The sequence below is a fragment of the Marmota marmota genome, unplaced genomic scaffold (assembly GCF_001458135.2).
Source record: "Marmota marmota marmota unplaced genomic scaffold, marMar, whole genome shotgun sequence".
Lineage (NCBI taxonomy): Eukaryota > Metazoa > Chordata > Mammalia > Rodentia > Sciuridae > Marmota > Marmota marmota.
The window spans coordinates 12,914,017-12,936,992 of NW_026000205.1; the positions used below are offsets into that span (position 1 = coordinate 12,914,017).

The following is a 22,976-nucleotide window of genomic DNA, read 5'->3' on the forward strand; positions in this document are numbered from 1 at the left end:
CCTATGGGCACTGTAGAAATGGAGTCCAGGGACGAATCTGACCTGGAGATCAGGCTGTCAGAGTCTCCTGCAAATCCAGGACAAAGCCCTGGGGGGATTCCAGGAGGAGGGGTGGGGTGAGTCCCAGCACTTGTAAAAGGATGGACCAGAGGTGCAGCAGGAAGGATAATGGGCAGGCAAAGCAAGAGGGCGTGTCAAGGAGGGAGTGGACCCTAAGATGCTGTGAGTCCAAGCAGGAGCAGCAGGAAAGGCACCCTGTGGATTCTGAGGGATGAGGAGACTGGGGGTGGGCTGGACTGGCTCTTCTCCTCTGTCCCTCCTGCCAGCCTGGGTCTGAGGCCCCTTCTTTACTCTTTGTCTGGCAAAGCCCAGGTATAAAGTGAAAGGGAGCCTCAGGGGAGCACAGGGAGGAATCCCAGGAGGATGTCAGTGTCCCCCTGGCTTTACTACCTAACAGTCTAGGTTTTCTTCCTTTTTCTGCCTTAGGCATTAAGACAGAGAGGGAATACAAAATGCTCCCCTCGTCTTGCCTGCCCTTCTCTAGGGCAGGCAGATTAATTATGACAAATTTTCATAAGCATGACATACATAACAAAAAGGGTCCCCCTGGTGAGTGTACGGTTCCATGCATTTTTACAAACCGAATGCACCATGTAACACCCAGGATGAGCCGAACGCACCACCACCACCAACCCCTGACCCACTTCCAGCCACTGGTACCAAGGACAGTCCTATTTTTGACTTTCAAAGGCTTAGATTGTCGTTTCCTGTGTTTGAATTGGCACTGAACCCAGGAGTGCTTTTCCACTGAGCTGAAGAAGGACAATCCTCCGTCCTTCTAAACTTTTTTTTTTTTAATCTGAGACAAGGTCTCCCTAAGTTGCTGAGACTGGCCTCGAACTTACCATCCTCCTATTCTAGCCTCCTGAGTCACTAGGATGATAGACATAGGCCACGGTGCCCGGCTTCTGTATTCTTTGTAACTTTAAGTAAATGGAATCATACAACATGGACTCTTTGGTATCTAGCTGATCTTACTCAACATTGTGTTTCTGAGATTTATCCTCTTTGGTGCGTGGATTCCATTGTATGAAAACACGGCTTCGTTTATCCTGTCTACCATTGGTGGGCATTTGGATAGATTCCCGTGTGGGGCTCTTTTGCATAGCGCAGCTATGAGCATTCTTGCCCGTGTCTGGGTGGACAGATGCTCACGTTCCTGTTGGGTGTGCGGCGGGAGTGGAGTTGCTGGGTTAGAGAGGGCTCTGTTTTAAGGCTGCAGATGGATGGTTTCCTTTTCCGGTTTTGTGACTCAGCCAGTCTGAGAGTGAAGATTCTGATGGGATTGGAGTGAGTGGTGATGGGACAAAGAGGAAGAGCGGGCAGGGGGCCACGGGGAGCCCTCAGGTGGCAGAAACAGGGGAGGGATGCAGACCCAACCAGGAACTGGTCATGGAGTTGATCAGAAGAGCAGAGACCCTGCCTGGAGTCCACCTCCACCACTTTCCTCTCCTGCTTCTCTGCCCACCCCTCACCCCCAGCCCCCCATCTCTGCCAACAGTACTGAGGAGGGCTGTCCCAAAGCTTTCTTAGTCATCTTCGTTTCCAGGAGATTCGACCTGGAAGTTTTCAAAAACCCCAGTGTTCTGGCTCCTTTCCTGGGGATTGTGATTTCATTGGTCTGGGGTGAGGCTCAAGAGCTTGTTGCTTTCAGAGCCTCTCCAGAAGATTCTACTGGAATCCAGGTTGGAGGACCACTGGGCCCCGTGCAGTCCCTGGGGTCACAATTGTCTTGAGAAGGGAATTTGGGAATAGAGGAAGAGGTACAGAGTCTCAAAGGAAACACCCATGAACGAGTGAAATGCAGAAAGCATCCATGAACAGTTATGCCCTCCACCCTGCAACAGGAGGGCAAAGTGCAAGTGCGGGGAATGCTGGTCCGAAATTATGCATCTCTGCCCTGCTCACTCCAGTCCAGCCCCCAGCAATCGTCACTCTTTATAAAAATGAGCACAGCACACCAACTGGCTGCTGCCTGTCCCTCTGGAAATGGCCTGTACTCTCCCTTGATAGTGTATCCCTTGCTGGGCACAGTGGTGCACACCTGTAATCCTAGTGGCTCAGGAGGCTGAGGCAGGAGGGTTGCGAGTTCAAAGACAGCCTCAGCAACTTAGTGAGGCCCTGAGCAACTTAGTGAGATTCTGTCTCAAAATAAAAAATAAAAGGGCTGGAGGTGTGGCCCAGGGTTCAATCCTGGGTACCAAAAAAAAAAAGAAAAAGAAAAAAAAGTGTGTTTCTTGAGATTGCCCCCCATTCTTCCTTGAATATTATCAGCTTTCCTAAATAAACTTCTGTCCATGCTGTTGGCCTTTACTGAGATTCTTTCCCATTGGATATGCCAAAACCCTGCTGTTCCCGAGTCAAGCTCCCCCTTCTCTCTGGGAACTCCTCAGATCCTTCTTTGGAGACTTCCCTTCTGTGAAGAGTCTCCAAGAATCTAACTACCCAGTGAAGACCACTCCATGAAGCCAGATTTAAAGTTAGGTAGTCAGTGTAGTTAGGTAAATCGGGTCTAATACCGAGTGAAATCTAAAATGGAGGCCATGCTGGCAATGATTCCGGGGAAACGCAGGACAACTCATGGAATGTTAATGAAGTCCTGAAAAGGCCCTAGGCCAAAGTCCACCTCAAAGAAATGTCAATGAACAGCCCCCAGCAAAAAGGTGCTGACTCAGAAGTCCTTCCTGATCAGATTACTTCTTTGGCCCACCTGTGTCCCACCCCGCGGGCCTTCCCACCTACATTCCATCACTGAAAGAACTATAAAAAGGGGAGACAACATCCCTTCCACGGATTCCACCTCTTGGGTCCCCTTCTTCCTCCGGGAGAAGTCTTTTCTGCTGTCCTTTAATAAACTTCTAATTTCTACTCTGACCTTGCCTCGGCGTGCTTCTTTGGTGTTATTCTTCAACATTGGGGAAGCAAGAACTCGTCACCGGTCAACAGCGGTAACATCACCTATCCAAACATGGTATCAGGCAGCCTCAGGACTTGGGTAAATGGATTATGAGAAAGGACCCCGTAAGAAGGATGTCCACAGCTCACAGAACGTTCTGAGCTGTGGGCTGGGGAAGGAACCTGGGACAGGACCCCAGCCTGGGATGACCTCCCTATGGGGCACTTGCTCTGCTTATGCAGCCTGCTCTGGTGCCCTGGACCTTGGCTCTGATCCTAGTTCTGCTGCAGCGCCCCTGACTCTCTGGCTGAGGGACCTTGCACAGAGACCATGACCAGGCCACACTCAGGCATGTACCCAAAGCAGCCCTCAACAGAGAAAGTCACAGTGACAGTGGCCTAGGGGCCCGGCAGAAGGGGGGGAGGTAGTGATACCTTGCACCTGCTCTGGAAGGGGTTGCACTGGGCAGGTTGAACCTCCAGGTGGACCCAGGTCCCCTTCTTCTCCTTCTGTCCAGGGGTTCATATCTGTAGCCAGCACTGGAGCCTCATAAAAAAGGGACCAAGTGAGCTCTTGGCAGGATGGAGACTGACCCAGGAATGAGCTATGCCTCTTCCCTGAACGGTCCTTTTCGTTCACTGAAGGTCGGAACCCAGAGCTTGGGCTCTGGACCTAGATCTTAGGATCTGAGACATGATAGGGGCAGGCAGTAGGATTTGGGACAGCTCTTTTACAGCCAGTGTGGACTGTGTTCTCTCTTGCTGTGATCACTGGCAGTACATCCTGGCTGAGGCAGCAGTCCCTCCGTGAGCTGACTTTGAGGTCATTTGGTGGGTGACCTTTTTCCTGCAGCCCCCCACGGCCATCCAAAGGGAGAATGAGAGTGGTCAGGCCCCCACTGAGTTCCCAGAAAGACTTTTGAGAGGTGGCTGTGGGAGGAGAGGGTGGGGGGCTGTCCTGGAGCAGCTTCCCCTCCCCCTCCCCCTCTGGCTGGGCCACTCCCCTCCCTTTCTCCCCCTCCCCTGGGGCTCAGGTGCTGGGAGCAAATCTCTGAATCCATGGAAACCAAGGAGGAGGCCAGGAAAACAGGAAGAAGGAGGGGGGTGAACGCTGTTTTGCTAATCCTGGGGAGGGGGAGGGAGGATATTCCTTTCCTGGATGAATAAAAGCTTAAAATACCATTTTCTCTTTCACTGGCAGCCACCCCACCAAAGGACTGGCTCCTGCTTCTCCCCAGGGCTGTGGAGACAGGCAAGGGAAGCCTCTTTCCCCAGGGGAAGCGATCGGGCCTGGTTAGGGAGCGAGGGTCAGGAGAGGAGAGGATGTGGGGGGCAGGCTTGGGGGGCTGGGGCCAGGGTGATGGTTGGTGTGGTAGACGTAGGGACCAGGAGCAGGTGTTGGAGCTGGGGTGGAGAGTCAGGCTCAGGGACCCCAAATATCCTTTTGGCACCAGCCCTGAAGAAATCTGCGTAGGATCCCCGTAAATAACAGCGGCATCCTTTCCTTCAAAATAAAGCCAACCAACCTCTCCACCCTGGACAGGGTTTGACCTGCGATTCCTGAGCCAGGAGCTGGGGAGGGACCGGACCGAGGAGGAGACAGAGGAGACAGGAGACATGGCAGGGCATAGATGTGGGGGGCCCACAGAATTCAAGCAAGTTCCCCAGCATTTGCAAAGGGAGCCCCTCAGGCAGAGAAGCACTTCTGAGATATTTTCTGTTTTTAAAGTTGTTTTATTTATTTTTAATTACACAAATGAGGGAATATATTTTCCTTTCAAAAAGGAGTTACAATCCCTTCCATATTCCCCTCACAGGACCCTCCCCCTTCTCTAAGGCAACCATTTTGGCTTATTTTCTTCCAAAAGCACTTGTTGGTGTGCTTTACATATACAAACACGCGTCCATGAGGACATGGACCAGTCCCTTGTGGATCTTCTACGCCCACAGAGTGGGCAATGTATTTTGGCTTCTCTTCACCAATGTGCTGAGATTCCTCCTTGATATCTGCAGATCTAGGACACTCCTGGTCTCATCGTGCTCCTGCGCATGAGTAGCAGAAGTTCACTGATCAACAAACACATTGCCTCCAATTTTTCACTATCACAAATAATGCTGCAACTCCAAGTGATCTGGTTTCCCTCCCTCGATACTCAGGAAACAGTTTCTTTACTCTAGATAATGAGAACCGCAATTACAGGGTCTGAAGGCTTAGTTTTCTTTGCCTTTTCTTTCTCCTTGTTCTGTTTTAAGAGACATTTCCAAAGTGTCCTCCAAAGTTGCTTTCCAATTTTATTTCCCTACAGCCTGACAATATTCAGTCTCAGCAAGCTACGACTCGGTGCCAATCTTGGGGTGGGAGAGATGGGCTAGTGGGCTCCACCACCAGCAGGGGCTGAGCCCTGTAGATACCCCAGATCCCTGGCCACACGGTTAAGCTTTCCTGCAGGGAGGCCAGAAGGAGTGGGCTTCCAAGGGACTTGGGTGTGAAGGGTTCTCTCCAGGGAAAGGGAGGGAATTAACGAGGAGGGTAATGAACTTGGAATTGATGCTCAGCACCCATGCTTCAGCCCAGGAGAGGCAGCCCATAGGGCTGGCACAATAGTAGGCATAAACTCAAGACATGAGAGTCTCTTGGATGGCTGCCCAGACAATAGGCCCCAAACCTGGCCACAAACAACAGATAGCTAGAATGTTGGTCAAAAACCCAGATGCCTGGACAACGCCCAAGCCCACCCAATAAGATCCTCTGGGAGTGGACTGCATGTCTACACACACACACACACACACACACACACACAAGGATCTTGGAGCTTGTCTTTCTGCTGCAAGGACCTTCCCTAGATGAGTTGAATACCCTTAGAAAAGGCCTTTAGCAAGTGTCCCCTGGTGACAGAGGGAAAAGTGAGCTCTTGGTACAATATCCAACATTAAAAACAGTTTGTGTGCAACCAATTCTGCTGTTTGGAGTTCAGCGAACAGCCACAAAGATTCTGTGAGCTCATTTCATTGTGGCTTTAGTCCCTTCCCTTTGAGAACTGGTGGCACTTGCCAGGCATGATGGAGTACACACATGCCTCGCAACTTAGTGAGAGCTTGCCTTCAATAAATAAATAAATAGGTAGATAAATAAGTAAACAAACAAACAAACAAACAGAAAAGGCCAGGGGTGTAGCTCAGTGGTAAAGTGCCCCTGAGTCCAAATCCTAGTAACAAAACAAAAAGGATTTGTACCTGGTGGAGATTTTAGGTCCTTTCTCATTCCAGACCTCTGTTAAGAAAGGTCTGGCTGCCCATCCCCCTGGGGACTGGTGGGACTGGTACCAAGGCTCTGGGAAGCTGGTCAGCCACCCTGAATCATCCAGCAAGGAAATCTCGGAGAGGCCCTGTGCCAGGCTGACAGCTGGCCCTGCAGGCAGATTTGCAGTCTGGGTACGGAGATGAGATGCCTCTTTGGAGGAGCTGTCTGTGCGGGGACACCTGCCTCTGGCATGACCATGGTCAGATGATTGTTAGTCTGTTTTCCCTCTAGTCCTAAATGTATAGTGTGACATTGATCTCTGAGATCTGAAAATAAAGTTGTGATTTTTCCCCAAGGCAGTTTGACCTGAATGTCCAGAACAGATAGGGAAGGGAGTCAGAGTCCTATTGGTTCACACGCCACCAGTGAACTTGACATCCAATTCACTGTCCCAGATGGGCATAGCAGTGACAACTTCTTGGGTATCTATTATTTTTTTTGAAAGATTCTCTGTATGTAATGACTAGTGCTTGGAACTGGGGCAGGGCACTCGGCTTGTCCAGTCCCAGCCTTGGCCATAGGAAGATGTCTCACCACAGGACCCTCATCGGCAGTGAGTTGGAGAAGGTTTTGGCTGTGGGAACAGCAGCTTTCCCCTCTTGCCCTGTGCTTGGCTTCTCCATAAGATCTGAGTCTCTCTGATCAAAGCTAGTCTAGGGATGAATTTCCTGCTATCACCTCCAAGGAACCCATCCAGATGCCCTCGAAGTACAATCCCCTCTCTGTGTACCCCATGCTAGCCTTGCCTGTCCCGTCAGCAATCTAGGACAGTGCAGTCTGAGTCCCCAGGTTGGCTCACTGGTTTTTAATACACTCCATTGACAACTTCTTCCTGTCCCCTTTGTGTTACAGGGACACTCCAGGCTTTTTAAAAGTCCCAGGTATTCCTGGGGTCCTTGGAAGGGATTTTTACAGAAGCTCACAGAGTCCTGCTGTACTTCAAGTCCAGGAAGCCCCACCCTGGGCACTACCTCTCTGCAAACATACTGTCCAGCTCCCTATATGCTGTGGATATCTATGTAGGGGGTGTTGCCTCCCCAGCCCCCCAAGGCAGTGCAGCCACATGGTACCCAAGCAGAATAGGGATCCCTGCAGCCTTCTCTGCACTGAGGCCATTCTGTACTCCGGGCTGGGGTGAGGGGGAAGTCAGACTTTCTCCCCAGGGCTCCATAGCAGTGCTGCAGGGACCCTGCACCTCCCAGAGCTCTGTGTGCAAATAGCTCCTGCAAATCTGCCCCTGTCACCTCTCTGGGACAGTAATCCCAGGGTCTCTTCCTTCTGCTCTAGGCCACTTATGATCATTGCATAACAAACTGTCCCATATCACAGCCAAAAAATAACCATTGATGTAGCTCAGGAATCTGCAGCTGGCTCAGCTGGTCTCTGCTGAACTCATTCATTCATGGTTCTACAGTCAGCTGTCAGGTTGACTGGAGGCTGCATAATCTAAGCTGGCCTTGCCTGTGTGTCTGCTGCTTGGCAGGCTGGTGACCAGGCATCTCGGCAGGTTAGCTAGGGCATCTTCCCACGGTGGTGGTTGGCAGGACTGCCAATAGTGGCAAGAGGGTGAACCCGGTGGGTGAGCACCTTTCAAGACCTCTGTTTTTTTCTAGTATCTAATTATCCAGAGTAAATCACGTGGCCACCCAGTGTCAGGGGCTACTGAAACAGACTCCACCTCTGGATGGGAGCAGCTGGAGCATCACAATGCAAGGGTGTGGACACAACAAGGAGAATTTGAGATCCATTTTGCAAGTTATTATATGTCCCCAACCCTTCTAACAAACCTCCTTGCAGACCCTCTTCCCTATATTCAAAACCCTGCCTATGCCAGGCGCGGTGGGCATGCCTGTGATCCCAGCAGCTTGGAAGGCTGAGACAGGAGAGTTGCGAGTTCAAAGCCAGCCTCAGCAATAGTAAGGTACTAAGCAACTCAGTGAGACCCTGTTTCTAAATAAAATACAAAATAGGGCTGGGGATGTGGCTCAGTGGTCGAGTGCCCCTGAGTTCAATCCCAGGTACCAACCAACAAACAAATTTCCTGCCTGTAAGCAGAGCCCTGTGGACTGAAGACTCAGGCTGGGTCAGAGGCAGAGTACAACAGGAAACTGTCTCTGCAGCCTCCTCCTACCTTTTGCTCTTGTGTCCCTGCATCCTGTTAGCATCTCTGTGTTGACTGGGCTGCCACTCCAAGTAACAGAGGTGGTATGGCAGTCCCAGGGCCCAGCCAATCCTCTTGAAGAAGCTACACACTGGTTACCTTGGTGTGGGATTATGGACTCACCCTTTTGGGTCAAGGTTGTTCTGTAGGTGGACAGGGCTAGAGTGACCTCACAGAGTGACTCACTCATCTTCACACCTCGGGGATGAGATGCTAGTCCCTCCCCGCTGCCCCTACTTTTCACATGATCATGGAAATAAAGCCAGGGGCCGAGCTAAGTGTCTCCTGGGATCACCCTATATAATCCCTTCAACAATCTTCTGGGCTGGGATCTATCATTTTCATTTTATCCATGAGGAAATGGAGGCTCAGAGAAGTTGGGTAATTTTCTCAAAGCCACACAGTAAGTAAATAGCAAAGCTAGGAATCAGATCTAGGTTCCTATATCCATATTCCTTGTCATTGTGTTCATGTTCTCAAATAACAATAAGTGTCCTAATAATGAAACTTATAAGTTCCACATTTGTGTCATCTTAAACTGTTCCCCAAAGGCCATGGTGTTTGAAGCCCCATCTGACCCTTGGAACTGCCCTATATGGGAAGCAAAGGCCAGTTGTTTCCACCACTAAACCAAGAAACTGAGGACCAGAGATGTCCCCCTGTCTGGACTCTAGACTAGCATGCAGTTCTTTCTCACCACAAACTTTTGGACATGGCATTCATGTTTGGGGATATTCATTTGGCAATGACACATAGGCAGAGTTAGATAAGAGCTTAAGAGCCAAAGAAATGAAAATTAACGTTTCCCCTATGTAAACAGATCATCAAAATCATGCAAAACCATGAAACTCAGAAATTCACACCTAGGCTGGAATAAAAATAGCTAGACTTTCTGATGGCAATATTCAGGATGAGTTTATGGAAGCAAACGTCTCATTTAGGAAGGGGGTGCCGGTAACTCCAAACTGATCCATCACTATATCGGGCTTTATTAAGATTTCCCAGCATCTTAACCCCCTTCTTGTTTGGAAAATGAAACTTGGTGAGATGCCAGGGACTCCCCACCCCCGCCCCCGCCCCCAGAAGGAGCCAAAAGGGACAGGATGGATATCCAGGGTACGGACAGGGTATGATTGTACTGTACCACCTTGGTGGGAGTCTCTGAGAGGGACAGTTTTAAATGCCAGGGGGGACCCGTGGTCCCATCAGTGACGTTCAATGACTCGGAGCTGGGCAGAGGCAATCTGTTCCCTCCACAGAGTTTCTCTGCAGGACATGGGCTACAGAACCGAATCCCCCCTGCTCTGGAACTTAGCACTCATCCTTTTGAATTTAGGGGTTTCACTCATTTGATCGAGATCTTGAATTGGGGTAGGACAGTTACACCAACGGCTAGCCCAACACAGACAGGCGACGTAATAAACGTGGAATAAAAGGTGGATCTGCCAGCCACTCTGCGCCGGCACGGCTTGTAAGAAATAAAAGTAATTATCACCTGTACAACCTGGCCAGCCCACTCCATGTGTGTGGAAGAAAACAATTTCAGAACTTTATTTCCTAGATTGAATGTCGATAATTGGATGTATTTGTAAGTCTCGCTGGAAGAAAACAGCTTGTGATTTCAAGATGAGAAAACAGTCTTCCAAACAGTGAAAAACAATATATCCCCCATTTTCACACACACAAAAAGAGCTTGTTTCCTTCGCTGTTTTGAAGGTGCTGCTGGAATGATTGGTCTCTGCGAAGTCCCTGTTCCATTTCTCATCTTGAATTGCCTCGTAGACCCTGGCAAAGCACACAGCGGGGACCACTTCATCTGAGGAAGTGATGGGGGCTTCCTAGGGAAGGTCCCTCGGCTGCTGCCCAACTCTTTTCTGCAGGAAGATGGATGCCCAGATGGGCTGGGCTCAGGGAGGGACAGCAGGAATAAGGACGTGACGTGGGGCTCCTCTGAGGGGCTGGTGGTGACTCTGAAGGAGCCTGGGTGGCCTTGGAGGAGGCAGCAGGCCATGCTGGCCTCAGAACTTGGAGGGCTGTGGCTGCCGGAGTTGCTGACATTGCAAACGTGGATGGTGGGACCTGTTCATACAACTACAGTGAGACAGCCATGGGTGGAGGGCATCTTGCTGGCTCTCTCCAGGCTCCCCTCAACCCTTTTCAACTCCTGCCTGAGAGATGAACTTGGACTCCACGTCTTTCCTGCGCTGAATCCCTCCGTCACTGCCCACAAGCTAAGTAGCAACACAAAACCTTGCCCCCTCCTCCAGATGGTAGGCTTCTTGGGGACCATCTGGAGGGCTCCTCTTCCTCCTCTTCCCCCAGACTGAAGATCCTCCAGGGCAGGGTCTGGCCCTCCTATCCTTTGTCGCATCGTTGGACCGTGGGTGGCACCACCCAGGGTCAGAATCAGCATCCGGGCCACCTGTGGTCCCACAGAACTTCCAGCAGACCGGTGCCCTTGATATGCAGTAGCAGAGGAACAGGGCTCATGTCATGGCTCTTGGGGGACACTTCTGCGTGACCACAAGGGTGGCTCACAAGACAGAGTCTGGCTGGCCGGCCATCTCCAGATGGCCAGCTATCAGCAGTGTGCACGGAGCTCCAAAGGAACAGTGGCTACTGGGAAATGGGTGGGCAAGGCACCTGGTTGGACCTAGTGTCACAGGGACAAAGAAGGAGACTCTCCAGGATGGAACGTCTTCTGCAGGTGTCTACTTGGGCGGGGGCACTTGTGAAGACTAACGATGCTCCGGGTACTGGGCTGGGGGAGCACATTCACCTCCCAGCCACCTGTAGACCATGGTGGGGAAAGACTGTTTCCCTGAGGCCTGTGACCTCGGAGGCTGTGTGAGGTGTGAGCATGCTGCCTGCTCTCTCCCTGGGCTGATTTACACACTCCCACTCCGACTCTATAAAATCAATCTTTCCCCAATTGCCTCCTGGCTCCCAGCAGCCCAGCAGCATCCTGGGTCTGCCCTGCATGAGTAACTACGCAATCTTCTCCCACACCCTGAGCGGTTTCTCCTGGAAGCCCAGCCAGAGCCTCTGATGGACAGAAGCAAGGGAGGGGGGCAGCCCTGCTGGACCTCTGATGGGGAGGGGTGAAGGATGGGGGCCAGCCCTGCTGGAGTCCAGACTGATGTAACCCCTGGCAGGACCCGCCCTGCCTAGAGGCCTACCATTCAGATGGGCTGGGTGGGGAGGACCTCCCTCCACTGCCCACTGACAAGGGTGCTCCATTCAGTTGTCTCATGCCCTCTCCCTATTATTTGTAACTATTTAGGATAATTCTTTTTCACATTAGTAAGCATTAGGAGCTGGCAGTCGGTTTACTTTTGACATTTTATGTCAAAAGAAGTGGTGGTGGGATTGCATTAGTTGGGAGCAGTTGTTCCTTTGACAAAGTGGCACAAATAGCTTTATGCTCATCTTTTGTTATTTTTCAAAGTTTGTCCTTTATCAGGGAATTGAGTCTCTTCAGCTGAAGGTGGGGCTACTACATAATGGGACAGGGTACAATTTCTCCAGGACTCTCTGACCTGTGTGAGTTCAGGTTTGTTACTTATCTCTTTGGGCCTCAGTTCCCTCATCTGTAAAATGGCATTAAGGATAATCCTTATCTCACAGGGCTTTTGAGGAATTTCTGAGAGCTGATGTTGGCAAAGCATTTGGGTCAGTGCCTGCCTATAAGTGCTCCATACCTGTTGGCAGTAGGCAGTAGGGAGGGCAGCACCTGCTTTCTGAGTGTTACATCTTCCCCCACTTTTTTTTTTTTTCCTTTTTGGTACTGGGGATTGAACCCAGGAGCGCTTACCACTGAGCCACATCCCCAGCCCTTTTTATTTTTTAAATTTTGAGACAAGTTCTCACCAAGTTGCTCAGGGCCTAAGTTGCTGAGACTGGCTTGGAACTTGTGATCCTCCAGCCTCAGCCTCCCCAATTGCTGGGATTACAGGCATGCACCACCATGCCCAACTCCTCCTTCTCTGTAGGACTCTGCACCAACACCAGAGCCCAGCTGGGCAGAGAAGCAAGCCATCCTGCACCCCTCTCCACTGGGCCACTCCTCTCTATTCCTTCCCTCCTCCAGGTTCTTCTCTATTATGGAATTGAGGAGGCTTGGAAAAAAGATCCTACCAGACCTAACTCCCAAGCCCCATACTCAAGGCCCTACAGGATCTGGCCCTTGCTTACCTCAGGCTGTACCTCTCTCCTACACCCCCTTTCCTCACGGTTTCCGTTCCTCCAATTGCCCCAGCTTTATTCAAGTTCTTTCCTTTCTCTAACCTGGTTCAGAGACTCCCTCATTCCCCTCTTTCCCACCACCCTCTGTCCCCAAACAGAGGCTTGAAACCAGGGGCGCTCAACCACTGAGTTACAACCCCTGCCCTTTATAAATTTCATTTTGAGATATGGTCTCGCTAAGTTGCCGAGGCTGGCCTCGAACTTGCTATCCTCCTCCCTCAGCCTCCGGAGTGGTCACTGAGATTACAGGTGTGCACTACCATTCTTGACGTCCTCCCAAGGTTTCTTTATTCAGATGAGTTCTTCCCGCGGGAGTGTTGGGAAGCCCGGTCCCGGGCTGAAGCAGAATCAAGGTGTGTACAGTCTCGGGTCACTTCCTCCCATCCTAGAAAGGGGTGGGAATATATGTTCGGTCCAGCCTCGTACCTCGCCTGCAGCCGGAGGTTGATGCTTCAATGCTCTCCACGGTCCAGCGCTCGGCCTCTGCGTCCAGCGGAGCCCCCGCTCTGGAGGGGGCGGGGCAGAGGCGCCCAGGACACGCCCCTCCCGGGACACGCCCCCGTCCCGCCCTCTACAGTGGGACCGGGCCGGGTTCAGCTGACGCCGTACTTCACGTGACGCGTGCGCCGAGTGAACATGGCGTCTGCTGCGAGGTGAGTGGGGCTCCTCTCCCTCGCTCTTGCTGGCCATGGAGAGGGGACCTCGGTGTTCCCCGCTGGACAGGGGGTGAGAGCCCCCGGGCTCGGCCGGGCTCCTCGTGTGGCAGCGGGCTGTGCGCTTCTTCCCGCCGGCCCAGCGGCCGCCCTGCCCGAGCCAGGGCCAGCGTTGGTGCCTGCAGCCCCCTGCACCCTCCCGCTGCTCACCTTACGCTGGGGCTCCCCTGGCTCCAGGCCTCAGCCGCACGCCTGTGGCGGCCTCACCGTGTGCGGCCAAGGTGGGGGCCCAGGTTGACAGAGTGTCCATGCCACGCCCCTCAGAGGGGAAGGTGGCCGGGCCCTGGCTTCCCGAAGGGGCTAGTGTTTGAGGTGGGCGTGGAACCCCCTTTGCCAGAGGGGCGCTTCCCCCTTCTTTCGGGGCCCAGATGTCAGCTCCTCTTCCCTAACTACCTGTCATACTTTCGTAGGCCTGTGGCCTGATAAAATGTGGAGTTCATCAATGGTTCACGGTTCACAGGGGGTCTCACTGGCCCAGCCCCGTGCACACAGTAGGAGATCCATAATTCTTCAGAATGAAAGAAGAATTAGTTGTCCTAGTGGGGAGCATTGTCACCAAAGGGTTGGGGAGATTGTTCCAGATGAGGGAATATTTGAGCAAAGGTTAAGAGATAAAGACTGAGAGTTGAGGAGTGTCCTGGGGACAGGGAGGAGGGGTGCATCCCTGGGCTAGAGGGTGTGGTGGCCCAGCTGGCCTCTCCAGACTTTGTCCTGAGGGGTGGGAGAGGTTTTTAATCTGCTGGGATCTACTTTTTAAGGAGCTTGCTCCCCTGGTGGCTGTGATTTCAGTAGAAGGGGTTGTGGGTCTGGTGGCGCAGGGCACTAGGAAGGGTAGGGGTAGAAGGGAGCAGCATCTCAGATACCAGGGTGGGAACTGAGATCAGAATGGGGAAGCTAGTGGACATAATGCATTTTGGAGGAGGTGGGGAGAACGACAGCACAGTAGGTTATCAGTTGACCCTCAAGGTTGGGAAAACTTTGAATGTACAAATCAGACATTTAGTGGGCCCCTGCTGTGTTCCAAGTACAGCACTTGGGCCGACACTTGGGTACTCACAGGCCACTGGGGTAGATGGACATACAGGGCTCTGTCATCTCTCTGCCTCAGGTCTTGGAGTGTGCTTTGGAGGGACATGGACTCTAAGGTCAGGGGAGAATATGGGAAGGCTTCATTCCCTGGATGATCTTTGTGTTAGGAGTTAAGCAATGAGACACTTCTGGTAGAGAACTTTGCAGACCAAAGTCCCAATTTGGTGTGAAGGAGTTCAGGATCAGAGCTTTGAACCCAGCCTGTGACTCTGTCTTAAGGAACAAAGTGAGCAGTAGGTGTAGTCTGGCATCTGCTGTGGGTTGGTTATCTCTCTGTTTGGGCTGGTCAGGTGGCTACAGGGAGTGCCAGAGGCTGCATTTTGGTAAGGGCTCCAGGCTGGTCTAAGGCCTGCTCCTCTTCTGAAGGTATAGAGGAGCCAAACTGGTGATTGGAACTGACTGAATACTGGAAGGAAGGGCTTTTGTAGCAGAACTGATTCTCTGGGTCATCACACAAGATGGATGAGGAGGTTAAAGCAGAATTGAGAGAAGTTTTGGAAAGGGTCACTGTTAGAAGGGAAACCTGACAGGTAGGGGAGCTTCCAGAGGCTGGGCAGGGCCTCCTTGGGAAGGGCCATCCCAAGCTGTACAGGGCTTCCCTTAGAGACTTTGAGCCTGAGGTTAAGCCCACTTGCTTCCCCAAGAGATTTGAGTATGTCCCCAGCAAAACCCCACTCCCAGCTGCAGTATTCACGGGACAGATCAGAGTATCATGCATAATGAGCCATTAAGTCATGGCCAGGGAGTTAGATTTGGTTGCTCATAGAGTCCTACCAGAGCCTGGGACTGGGGAGCTCCCTGAGAGTCCCATGTGACTGAGGTGTGCCACACATGAATTGGGGAACAGTGGAAGCCCTGAGTAGCATCTCAGGCTCACTTAGTAATTTAAGAGGCTCCTCTGGGGAGTGTTTCAGGGTAGGTACTACTCTGGCCTGCCTGGACAGGGGCTTCTGTTTTGAGACAGAGGGTCTCACAGCCTCCTGAGGGTCAGCTGCACTCACCATTAATTCCTCCACGAAGAGGGCCCCCATCCAGTGGCACTTGGTGAGAGGCAACCCTGCCTTCTTGAGCCGGGCTTTGAGCTTTCTGTGGACAGAGTTGGGACCTTTCAGCTCCAGCCAGACCTGTCTGCATCTGCTCCCTCACGTGGCTTTTTCCATTCTCGCTCCTTGGCCCCCTCCCCTTCTGGTCCTGGACCACCCCTGTCCTCTGACATGATTACAAGATTATTCACACACTTGCAGGCCCAGCTCAGATGGTTCCTCCTCCCAGAGACATTTCCTGGCCTCCTACTCAGAACTCAGGCTTCCTACTCAGAGCTCCAGAGGATCCAAGTTTTCCCGACTGGCAGGACCTGTTTCCTCACCCGCCCGTCATGACTGGGTGGGGGGTGGCTTCCTTTCCTGCCTCTCCTGGCATTCTAGGAGCCCCGGAACCCATTCAGCTTATATCCCCAGGGCCATCTGTGGACGCTCTGTGACTGGTGCTTGGTGAAATGTGCCACACACATGAAAGGGGCATTTACTCTAAATTAGTCCAGCATCCTGTCCTGCTGTCTTGAGAGACACTTGGCAACTGAGGAAAGAAGTTGTGGGTGGAAGGGGGACCGAATTCCAAGGAGTGGGATGGATCTAGCTCTCATTCTTTAACTGAGAGGCACCCAGGAACTGTTGCAGAGCCAAGGGAAGCAGCAGGTGAGTGCCCTGGGTGTGGCCCTGTTGGGCCATAGGCCACACTGAAGTCAGCATTCTTCTGGAGAGTATCTGGAGATGTTCTTGGTCAAAAGCCTGCCCCTCTGTCCCGCCTTGATGTGAACCTTGTGCTCCGGAGTCAAGGCCTTGGGCGAGCACTGGGAGCTGCAGATGGTAGGTCTGTGGCAGCCAGGTTTGCCCTTGAGTGCCCCTTTGCTCTCCCCGACTTTTCCTAGACTTGGTTCTATTTCCACATAGGCCCTCTGTTGGTCCCTGTGTGTGCTTGACCCCCTCATCCTCCTTGGAGTGGAGGAAGTGGAGTGGGAATGCTCACCAGCTGCTTTGAGGCCCTCTCCAGCCAGGTGACCGCCGGCCTTGATGATGGTTAGGTAGCCAGAAGGCTTCCCAAGTCTCTACTCGATGCCTGGCCCTATGCCGGAGGCTGAGAGTTGAGAAGCTGGCTAGTTGTTGCCTGGCTTCTTACCGGGAGCTTAACAGTGTGGCCCTGTTGAGAAGTGACTTCACACTGTAGTGCAGGAGTCTTACCCTGGTTTGTGCTGTGGACCCCACGGGCATTGGTGAAACCTGTGCTCCTGCCAGTCTATTTTGTGTTGCTATAATAAAATACCCAAGACGTGGTACTTTTTAAAGTGAAGAGATTTATTTTGGTTCATAGTTCTGGAGGCTAGATCAGCTGACTGCATCTCTTGAGGGCCTCATGCTGCAGAGGCAGATAGCATCACACAGCAGGAGCACATGAGAGAATAGGAAGCTGTTTGTGGGGAAGAGAGGGGTCTTGTAGCAAAAGAACCAGCTGAGAAAGCTGAACTCATTTTATAATAATCTACTGCCACAGTAACTATTCCAGTCCTGCCAGGCCTGACCCATTCTGGGGAGACAGGTATCAGCCTCCTCTGAGGGTGGTACCCCCCAGTGAATTAAGCACCTCCCAGTCAGCCCCACCTCTTAAAGGTTCCACTCCCTATTACGTGGGCGACCAGGTCTCTTATCACATGAACCTTTGGGGACAAACCATGGCAGCACCCTTCTTGGCCTAATATTTTTTAATTCATGAAATAATTACGGAGGATTACAAGGAATAGCCATTATATGAAAATACACTTATCAAAATGTTAAATTTGCGATTGATCATATGTTTCTTTATTAACACATTAACTAATAAAAGCTAACAGCAGGTCTGATAACTACTTTGATTTTGACAGCAATACTGTGAATTGAAAGTGCCTGTGATTTCTGTGGGTGATAAATTCACATGCATTGCTGATTCTGAGTGATTAGTTGCTTACATCAGTAGTTGGAAAAAAATGTAAATTTGTATTAGAAATTAAAGAATAAAGGTCTGATTTTTTCCCAAAAAGAGGATGAAGCCTCTAAATCCTATGTGTGACTCCCCAGGAGTCCACAGTCCTTAGGTCAGAACCTCACAGGTGGTCTTTGAGGGTAAAGGAGAGGGTGGCACTGATATGGGGACACAGATTTTATAGGACAGGGACAGTTATAGGGGCAATGACATCACCCTCCTTGGGGGTTGACCCATTGCCGGTTGCTCTGCTTTTGGCCCTGGGTTGCTTGCTGGCCCTTGGTGGCTGTCTGGTGGGGTTGGGGGGCTGTCCTGTAGGGCCAGAGGCTTGTCTGCTTGTTCTTGCCCCAGCTGCTCCTCTGGGGCATCCCTGTGTCCTTGACTGTTTGCAGTGAAGTGGGCCTTATTTGTCCTGGGTCTCGGGGATGACATGGCTTGTGCCTTTTAAATTCCAAGAGCCAGTTAATAAAAGCTCCAGCAGAAACCAGTTGGAGATATTTTATTAGTGCTGCTTTTGCTGAATTTGCAGGCAGAAGACACCTGCCTTGGCTGTGGGCCTGACCGTCTCTCTGGGGGTTTGGTTTATGCTGTGAGAAATCAAAGGGCATGTCTCTCTAAGCCTTGATTCTGGGGTGTCCTGCAGTAATTAGTGACTGTGGAACATTGCCCTGTAGTTCAGGCTGAGCTGCCCTCAGGCCCAGAGCCCTGGCCAGGTTGAGCTCATTCAGTCTGAGCCCTGTGGAAGTCATAAGTGCAGTCGTCCCTGAGTGTCCTAGGGGGATTGGTTCCTGGACGACCCCCCTCAAATACCAATATCTGCTGGTGCTCAAATCCCTTAAATATAACGGCCAATAAACCCCAGTGAGAGGCCCCAAGGGATTTCGGCCTCTCCAAAGGATCTGACAAGAGGCCCAGCCCTTCTGAGCACCCCCCAGGTGGAGTGTGGTCACAGGCCAGGTGGAGGCAGCACCCCACATGCTTAAGGTGGAGACTGGTCAGAGGGAGGTGGAGCCGTGGGAGAAGAGGTGGCCCCTGTTGGACATGTTCAGCCAGTGGTGCTGTTGGGTGATGCTGGCTGAGGCCATCTGTAGCAGGGTCCCATCGTCATTGCCTCTGTGCTGACAGGGAGTCTGTAGAGATGAGTTTCTCCCCTGTGCCCACCCTGCACCGTGGCCTTTGCCCGATGAAGGAAAGGGTGTAGGAGGCTGTGGGGGACCCCTGTGCATGGATGTGACAGATACACTTTCACTTCCTGATAGCAGGGCCAGCTGGGACAGCCATGTTTACAAGCTGTCACCAAGTTCCCTTGGGCTGAGCATGACAGAGAAGCACCCTGGCATAGAGGAAGCCCTGGTCACTTGGGTCCACCCACCATCTGCTTATCCTGGGAGGAAGGACGGGCATGTGCCCAGGGAGGGTCTAGCCCTGTTGGTGTGTGTGGGTTGATCCTGACCCTTACACCCTTCCTGACCAGAAAGGAACCCAAGGGTTTGCTTCCTGCCCCGCTGGTGCTGATGTGGCACCTTTGATCTGCACAGCTTGGAGTGTGGCCTGGTGTTTCAGCTGTGAGTCGTACACTCAGCAGATCCTTACTGAGAGCTTGCTGTGTGTCACGCAGGGTGCTAGGCCCAGTATGCAGTAGTGACCAGAGCAGGCTTAGATCTGTGTCTCATGGGGCAAGTGGGCAGAGAGGACAGCGCCAGGGCACACACTGCTTTAGAGTAGGAGGCCAAGGATCAAGTCTGAAGCCAGGAGCCCGCTTAAGGGTGTTGGAAGATAGTTTAATGTAGGGACAGTTCTCAGAGCTGTGGGCAGGTGACGGGAACCTGGAAGGAAGAGGAGAGAAGCTGTTTAGTATTCTGGGAGGACTGCACCAGGGCTCAGGTGGCCTGGCCAGAGCTGTGGCCCCTGTGTGGAGGGACTGCCGTAGGTCATTTAGGTTCATGGCCAGCCAGGGAGGAGCATGGGTGTAGGTTCTCTGTCCTTGTTATCCCCCATCTCTTATACCTCCTGTTGTCTTGGCCCACCTAGAGGCCAGAGGCAGGAGGCAGACTGTTAGGGCCGAGTCCATCTGGGCAGAGTGGGTGGGGGGGATCTGGAGGGAAACTTGCCCAGCGCAACATGGGGGTCAGCAGGACAAGTGTTGCAGGTTCAAAGAGGGAAACATGAGAAGACCTCGTTAGAAGGTGGCTCTGGGGCCAAGATCTACAAGAGGCACCACCTGCTTGTGTCCCTGGCAGGAGGGCCGGGTCCTCCGAGGGTCTCAGATGAGGTGCCCTGAGGCCTCTTCAAGGCCATGTTGCTGTGAGGGAAGGTTTCTCCCCAGGCAGAACCCTCTCTGCTTGCGCTAGCTCTGGGTTGTCCCTGCCTTCCTTGAGCACTGTCTCCTGGCTGAGAGTCTTTGGGGGCTCCCTCCCGCGTACCCCACCTCTGCCTAACCCCTCTCCACCCTGGTCACTCGTCTCTTCATACTTTGGTTTCCAGCTGGCCTGCTGACTCTGCCCTTCCTTCCTTCCTAATTTGTTGGACAGGTAGCCTTTGTCCCTCTCATGGGACTTGGATCTCACCCAGCGAGCTAATGAATTCCTTAGTTATGATGCTGGAGAGGCGGAGGAGCAGGGGCTGGGGTTTGGGTGGATGACGAGGAGACGCTGCTCTGGGGAGAGGGAGGTGTTTCTGCAGAGGTGTGGACAGAGTGTGGACGAGAGTGGGCACCGCAGGAGAGCAGTCCCTTTGGCGATAGCAGCAGCAACAGCAGCAGCAAAGGACGGCACCTTCCTGGTGTTGAGGGAGGGTAGAGGAGGCCCACATTGCAGGGGAGGAAACCTTTTCTTGACCCCCTCATCAGCAGGGAGTAGCCTGCTCCTTGTTCTGAGCCCACGAGGAGCTGGTGAGGGGCAGGGAGCTGGGACCAAGAGAATACCTGAGAGTTCCTTGCAGTGGTCCAGGTGGGAGGTGGTCCCCAACAGGTGAGGGGTCAGGTCCTGGGTGTGTGTGGATGCTAGAGCCCGTGGCTTTGCTGACCAGGGGCGGATGAGAGAGGAGATGAGGATGACTCTGCAACAGTCAGGCAGAGGCGCCCTCCTGGTGGCACCAGCAGGCAGGGTTGGGTCTGTTGTGTCTGCTGAGTTTAAGGTGACTGGGGTCTGAGATGCGGATCAAAAGGCCAGGGCCTTTGTGAATCTGGAGGGGGATGTCGCTGGGTGCTTAAAGCCAAGGCACTGTGGGAAGGAGCCCAGTAAGGGAAAGGTCCAGAACCCAGCCCTGGGGCTCCAGCAGGACATTTGGCCACTGGGGAGGGAGGGAGGGAGGATGGAGTCAGTGTCATGGACACAGAGGCCTGGCGGGGACTGGGGACTAGTAGGGACTAGTGCAGATTCAGGAGTAGGGGGTCATCATGTCCCCTGGGCTGTGTGTGGGGTACAGAGACCTGATGGGGTGGACCTGGGAGAGCAAGGGTTGTCAGACCATGGGTGGGGACATGGGCTGGGTGACTCTTTAGAGGATATTAAATGCGAAGGGAGGGCGAAGTAGACCGCCAGGGGACCAGGGGAGTCATTTTCTTTCTCTTTGTAGGACGGAAGGGGTTCCAATGTGCTCCACTGTGGCTGATGCTGAGGGGAAGCTGCTGCTGGAGTGCCCATGAGTAGCTGGGGGGGGGGCCGTGCAGGTGGAGGAGAAGCCTCGGGGGTCCAGAGGCAGATGGGGGGTTTGAGGGGAGGATGCTGGGCACGAGTTGTGTCTTCTGGTGATCGGGGAATCCAGCAGGGCATGAGGAGCCCAAAGAGAGACACCTCCCAACCCTACCAGGCCCTGCTCTACCCACCCCTCGAGGGGCTCTCCTCAGTGACGTCCTTGTTGGTCCCTCTGCTGTTCGCGGGGTCTGTACCCCTGTGACTCCTGCTCACAGAGTCATCTTGTCCTGGTTTTTCCTCAGACACTCAGCTCAGAGTGCCGTGTGTGTGTGTGTGTGTGTGTGTGTGTGTGTGTGTGTGAGAGAGAGAGAGAGAGAGAGAGAAAGAGAGCGAGCGAGCGAGCGCTAAGAGAGTTGGGGTATGAGTGTTGTTGGGGTGGGGACAGCAAACCCAGGCTGTGGGTCAAAGGCTTGAGGAGAATGGGACAGAAGGCTGGGAACACGGTCAGATGCCAGTGTTGCCTGGGTCAGATCTTGTTTCACACTGGCCACCATCACGGGAAGCTCTAAGCAGACGGGGAGCTCCTGGGAACGATCCTGGAGCGTGATCGTTGTTGCGTGACATCTCTGAGCACTGCAGGCTGTCCCTCCGTGGCCTCACCCTTGCACCCCTGAGCAGATCAGCTGTCCCTCAAGCCCATGGTAGGCCAGGCCTTCAGAGACAGCAGGGCAGGGTGGATGATGAGCCCTGTGGCCCTCGGGCAGCCCAGCGAGTGACCATCTCCGAGCCACAGCAGTGGAGCTCTGACTGGCTTGCCGAGGCTGGTGGGTCCCCCACAGTCTCAGACCTTGGGCGGTGGGACCCTTGGAGGTGCTGACGTGCCTGTGTGCTCATGTGCTTATGTCTCTGCAGCCCTTCTTTTTCCCTGGGGAATGAGACCCTGAAGGTCCCGCTGGCACTCTTCGCGCTGAACCGGCGGCGCCTGTGTGAGCGTTTGAAGAAGAACGTGGCCGTGGAGCCCGGCTCGGCTGTGCTGCTGCAGGGCGGCGAGGAAACGCAGCGCTACTGCACCGACACTGGCGTCATCTTCCGCCAGGTGAGTCTCCAGGGCTGCCCGGGAGGTGCAGGGTAGTGGAGGGGGCAGGGAGTCCATGCTGAGGGGTTCAATGTCCAGAGCTGTCACCAGCTAGGCTCAGTTCCCTCAGGCCAATGTACAGAAAAGTGATGTTCCTGGGAGCCAGCAGGCCGGCTTCGTGGAGGGGGAGCTACTGGGGTGGGCCCCAAAGGCCAGGTGAATTCGGACAGGTGAGGGCTAGTGTGCACAGGGGTGGGCGAGCAGAGGGTGGGCTGGGTGTGTTCCTGCGGTTGGACGCCATCTGCACTGAGGAGGACCCAGAGGGGATGTGTGATTGGGCTGCTTGTCTGAGCAGGAGTCAGAGCCTGGCTTTCATCCTGGCTTGGCCAGTGCTGAGCCTCCCTGGTTTCCTCTGCTGGAAAGTGGTCAGGGAACTCCTTTGGTTCTGGAGCCCCGTGTTGTCCTATCTGGATGTGGTGGCCTCAGCTGAGAATAGCTGGCAGCATTCAGTCCCCAGGAACAAGGACCCTTGCTCATGAAGCCAGGAGACCCTGGGCTGAGCTCACGCCTGTTGGTCCTAGCATTATACCCACTTTACAGATGAAGAAACTGAGGCTCAAGAAGGGTAATAACTTGTTAGGAGATGAAGCTGGGATTAGAACCCTGTCTTTGGACTCCATGTCTAGTGCTCTTTTTCTCCCTGCTGCCAGGCCCAACTACAGTGGGAATTCCAGAATCTCCCTGGGGACAGAAAGCTTAGGGGACCTGGGCCAGCATCCACATCAGTGGT

At 53.1% G+C, this 22,976-nt stretch overlaps 1 protein-coding gene across 3 annotated transcripts in view; it reads left to right on the top strand.

The window, feature by feature from the left end:
• The first annotated feature begins 13,169 nt into the window (after window positions 1-13,169).
• The window catches only part of Pepd (peptidase D), a 115,388-nt gene continuing 105,581 nt past the window's right edge, over window positions 13,170-22,976 (top strand). For all 3 annotated transcript variants that reach the window (XM_015496922.2, XM_048790972.1, XM_048790971.1), the window contains exons 1-2: window positions 13,170-13,315; window positions 22,024-22,207. In XM_015496922.2, coding sequence (XP_015352408.1) covers window positions 13,299-13,315; window positions 22,024-22,207 — 201 coding nt within the window. In that variant the 5' untranslated portion in view covers window positions 13,170-13,298. The remainder of the gene's footprint in view (window positions 13,316-22,023; window positions 22,208-22,976) is intronic.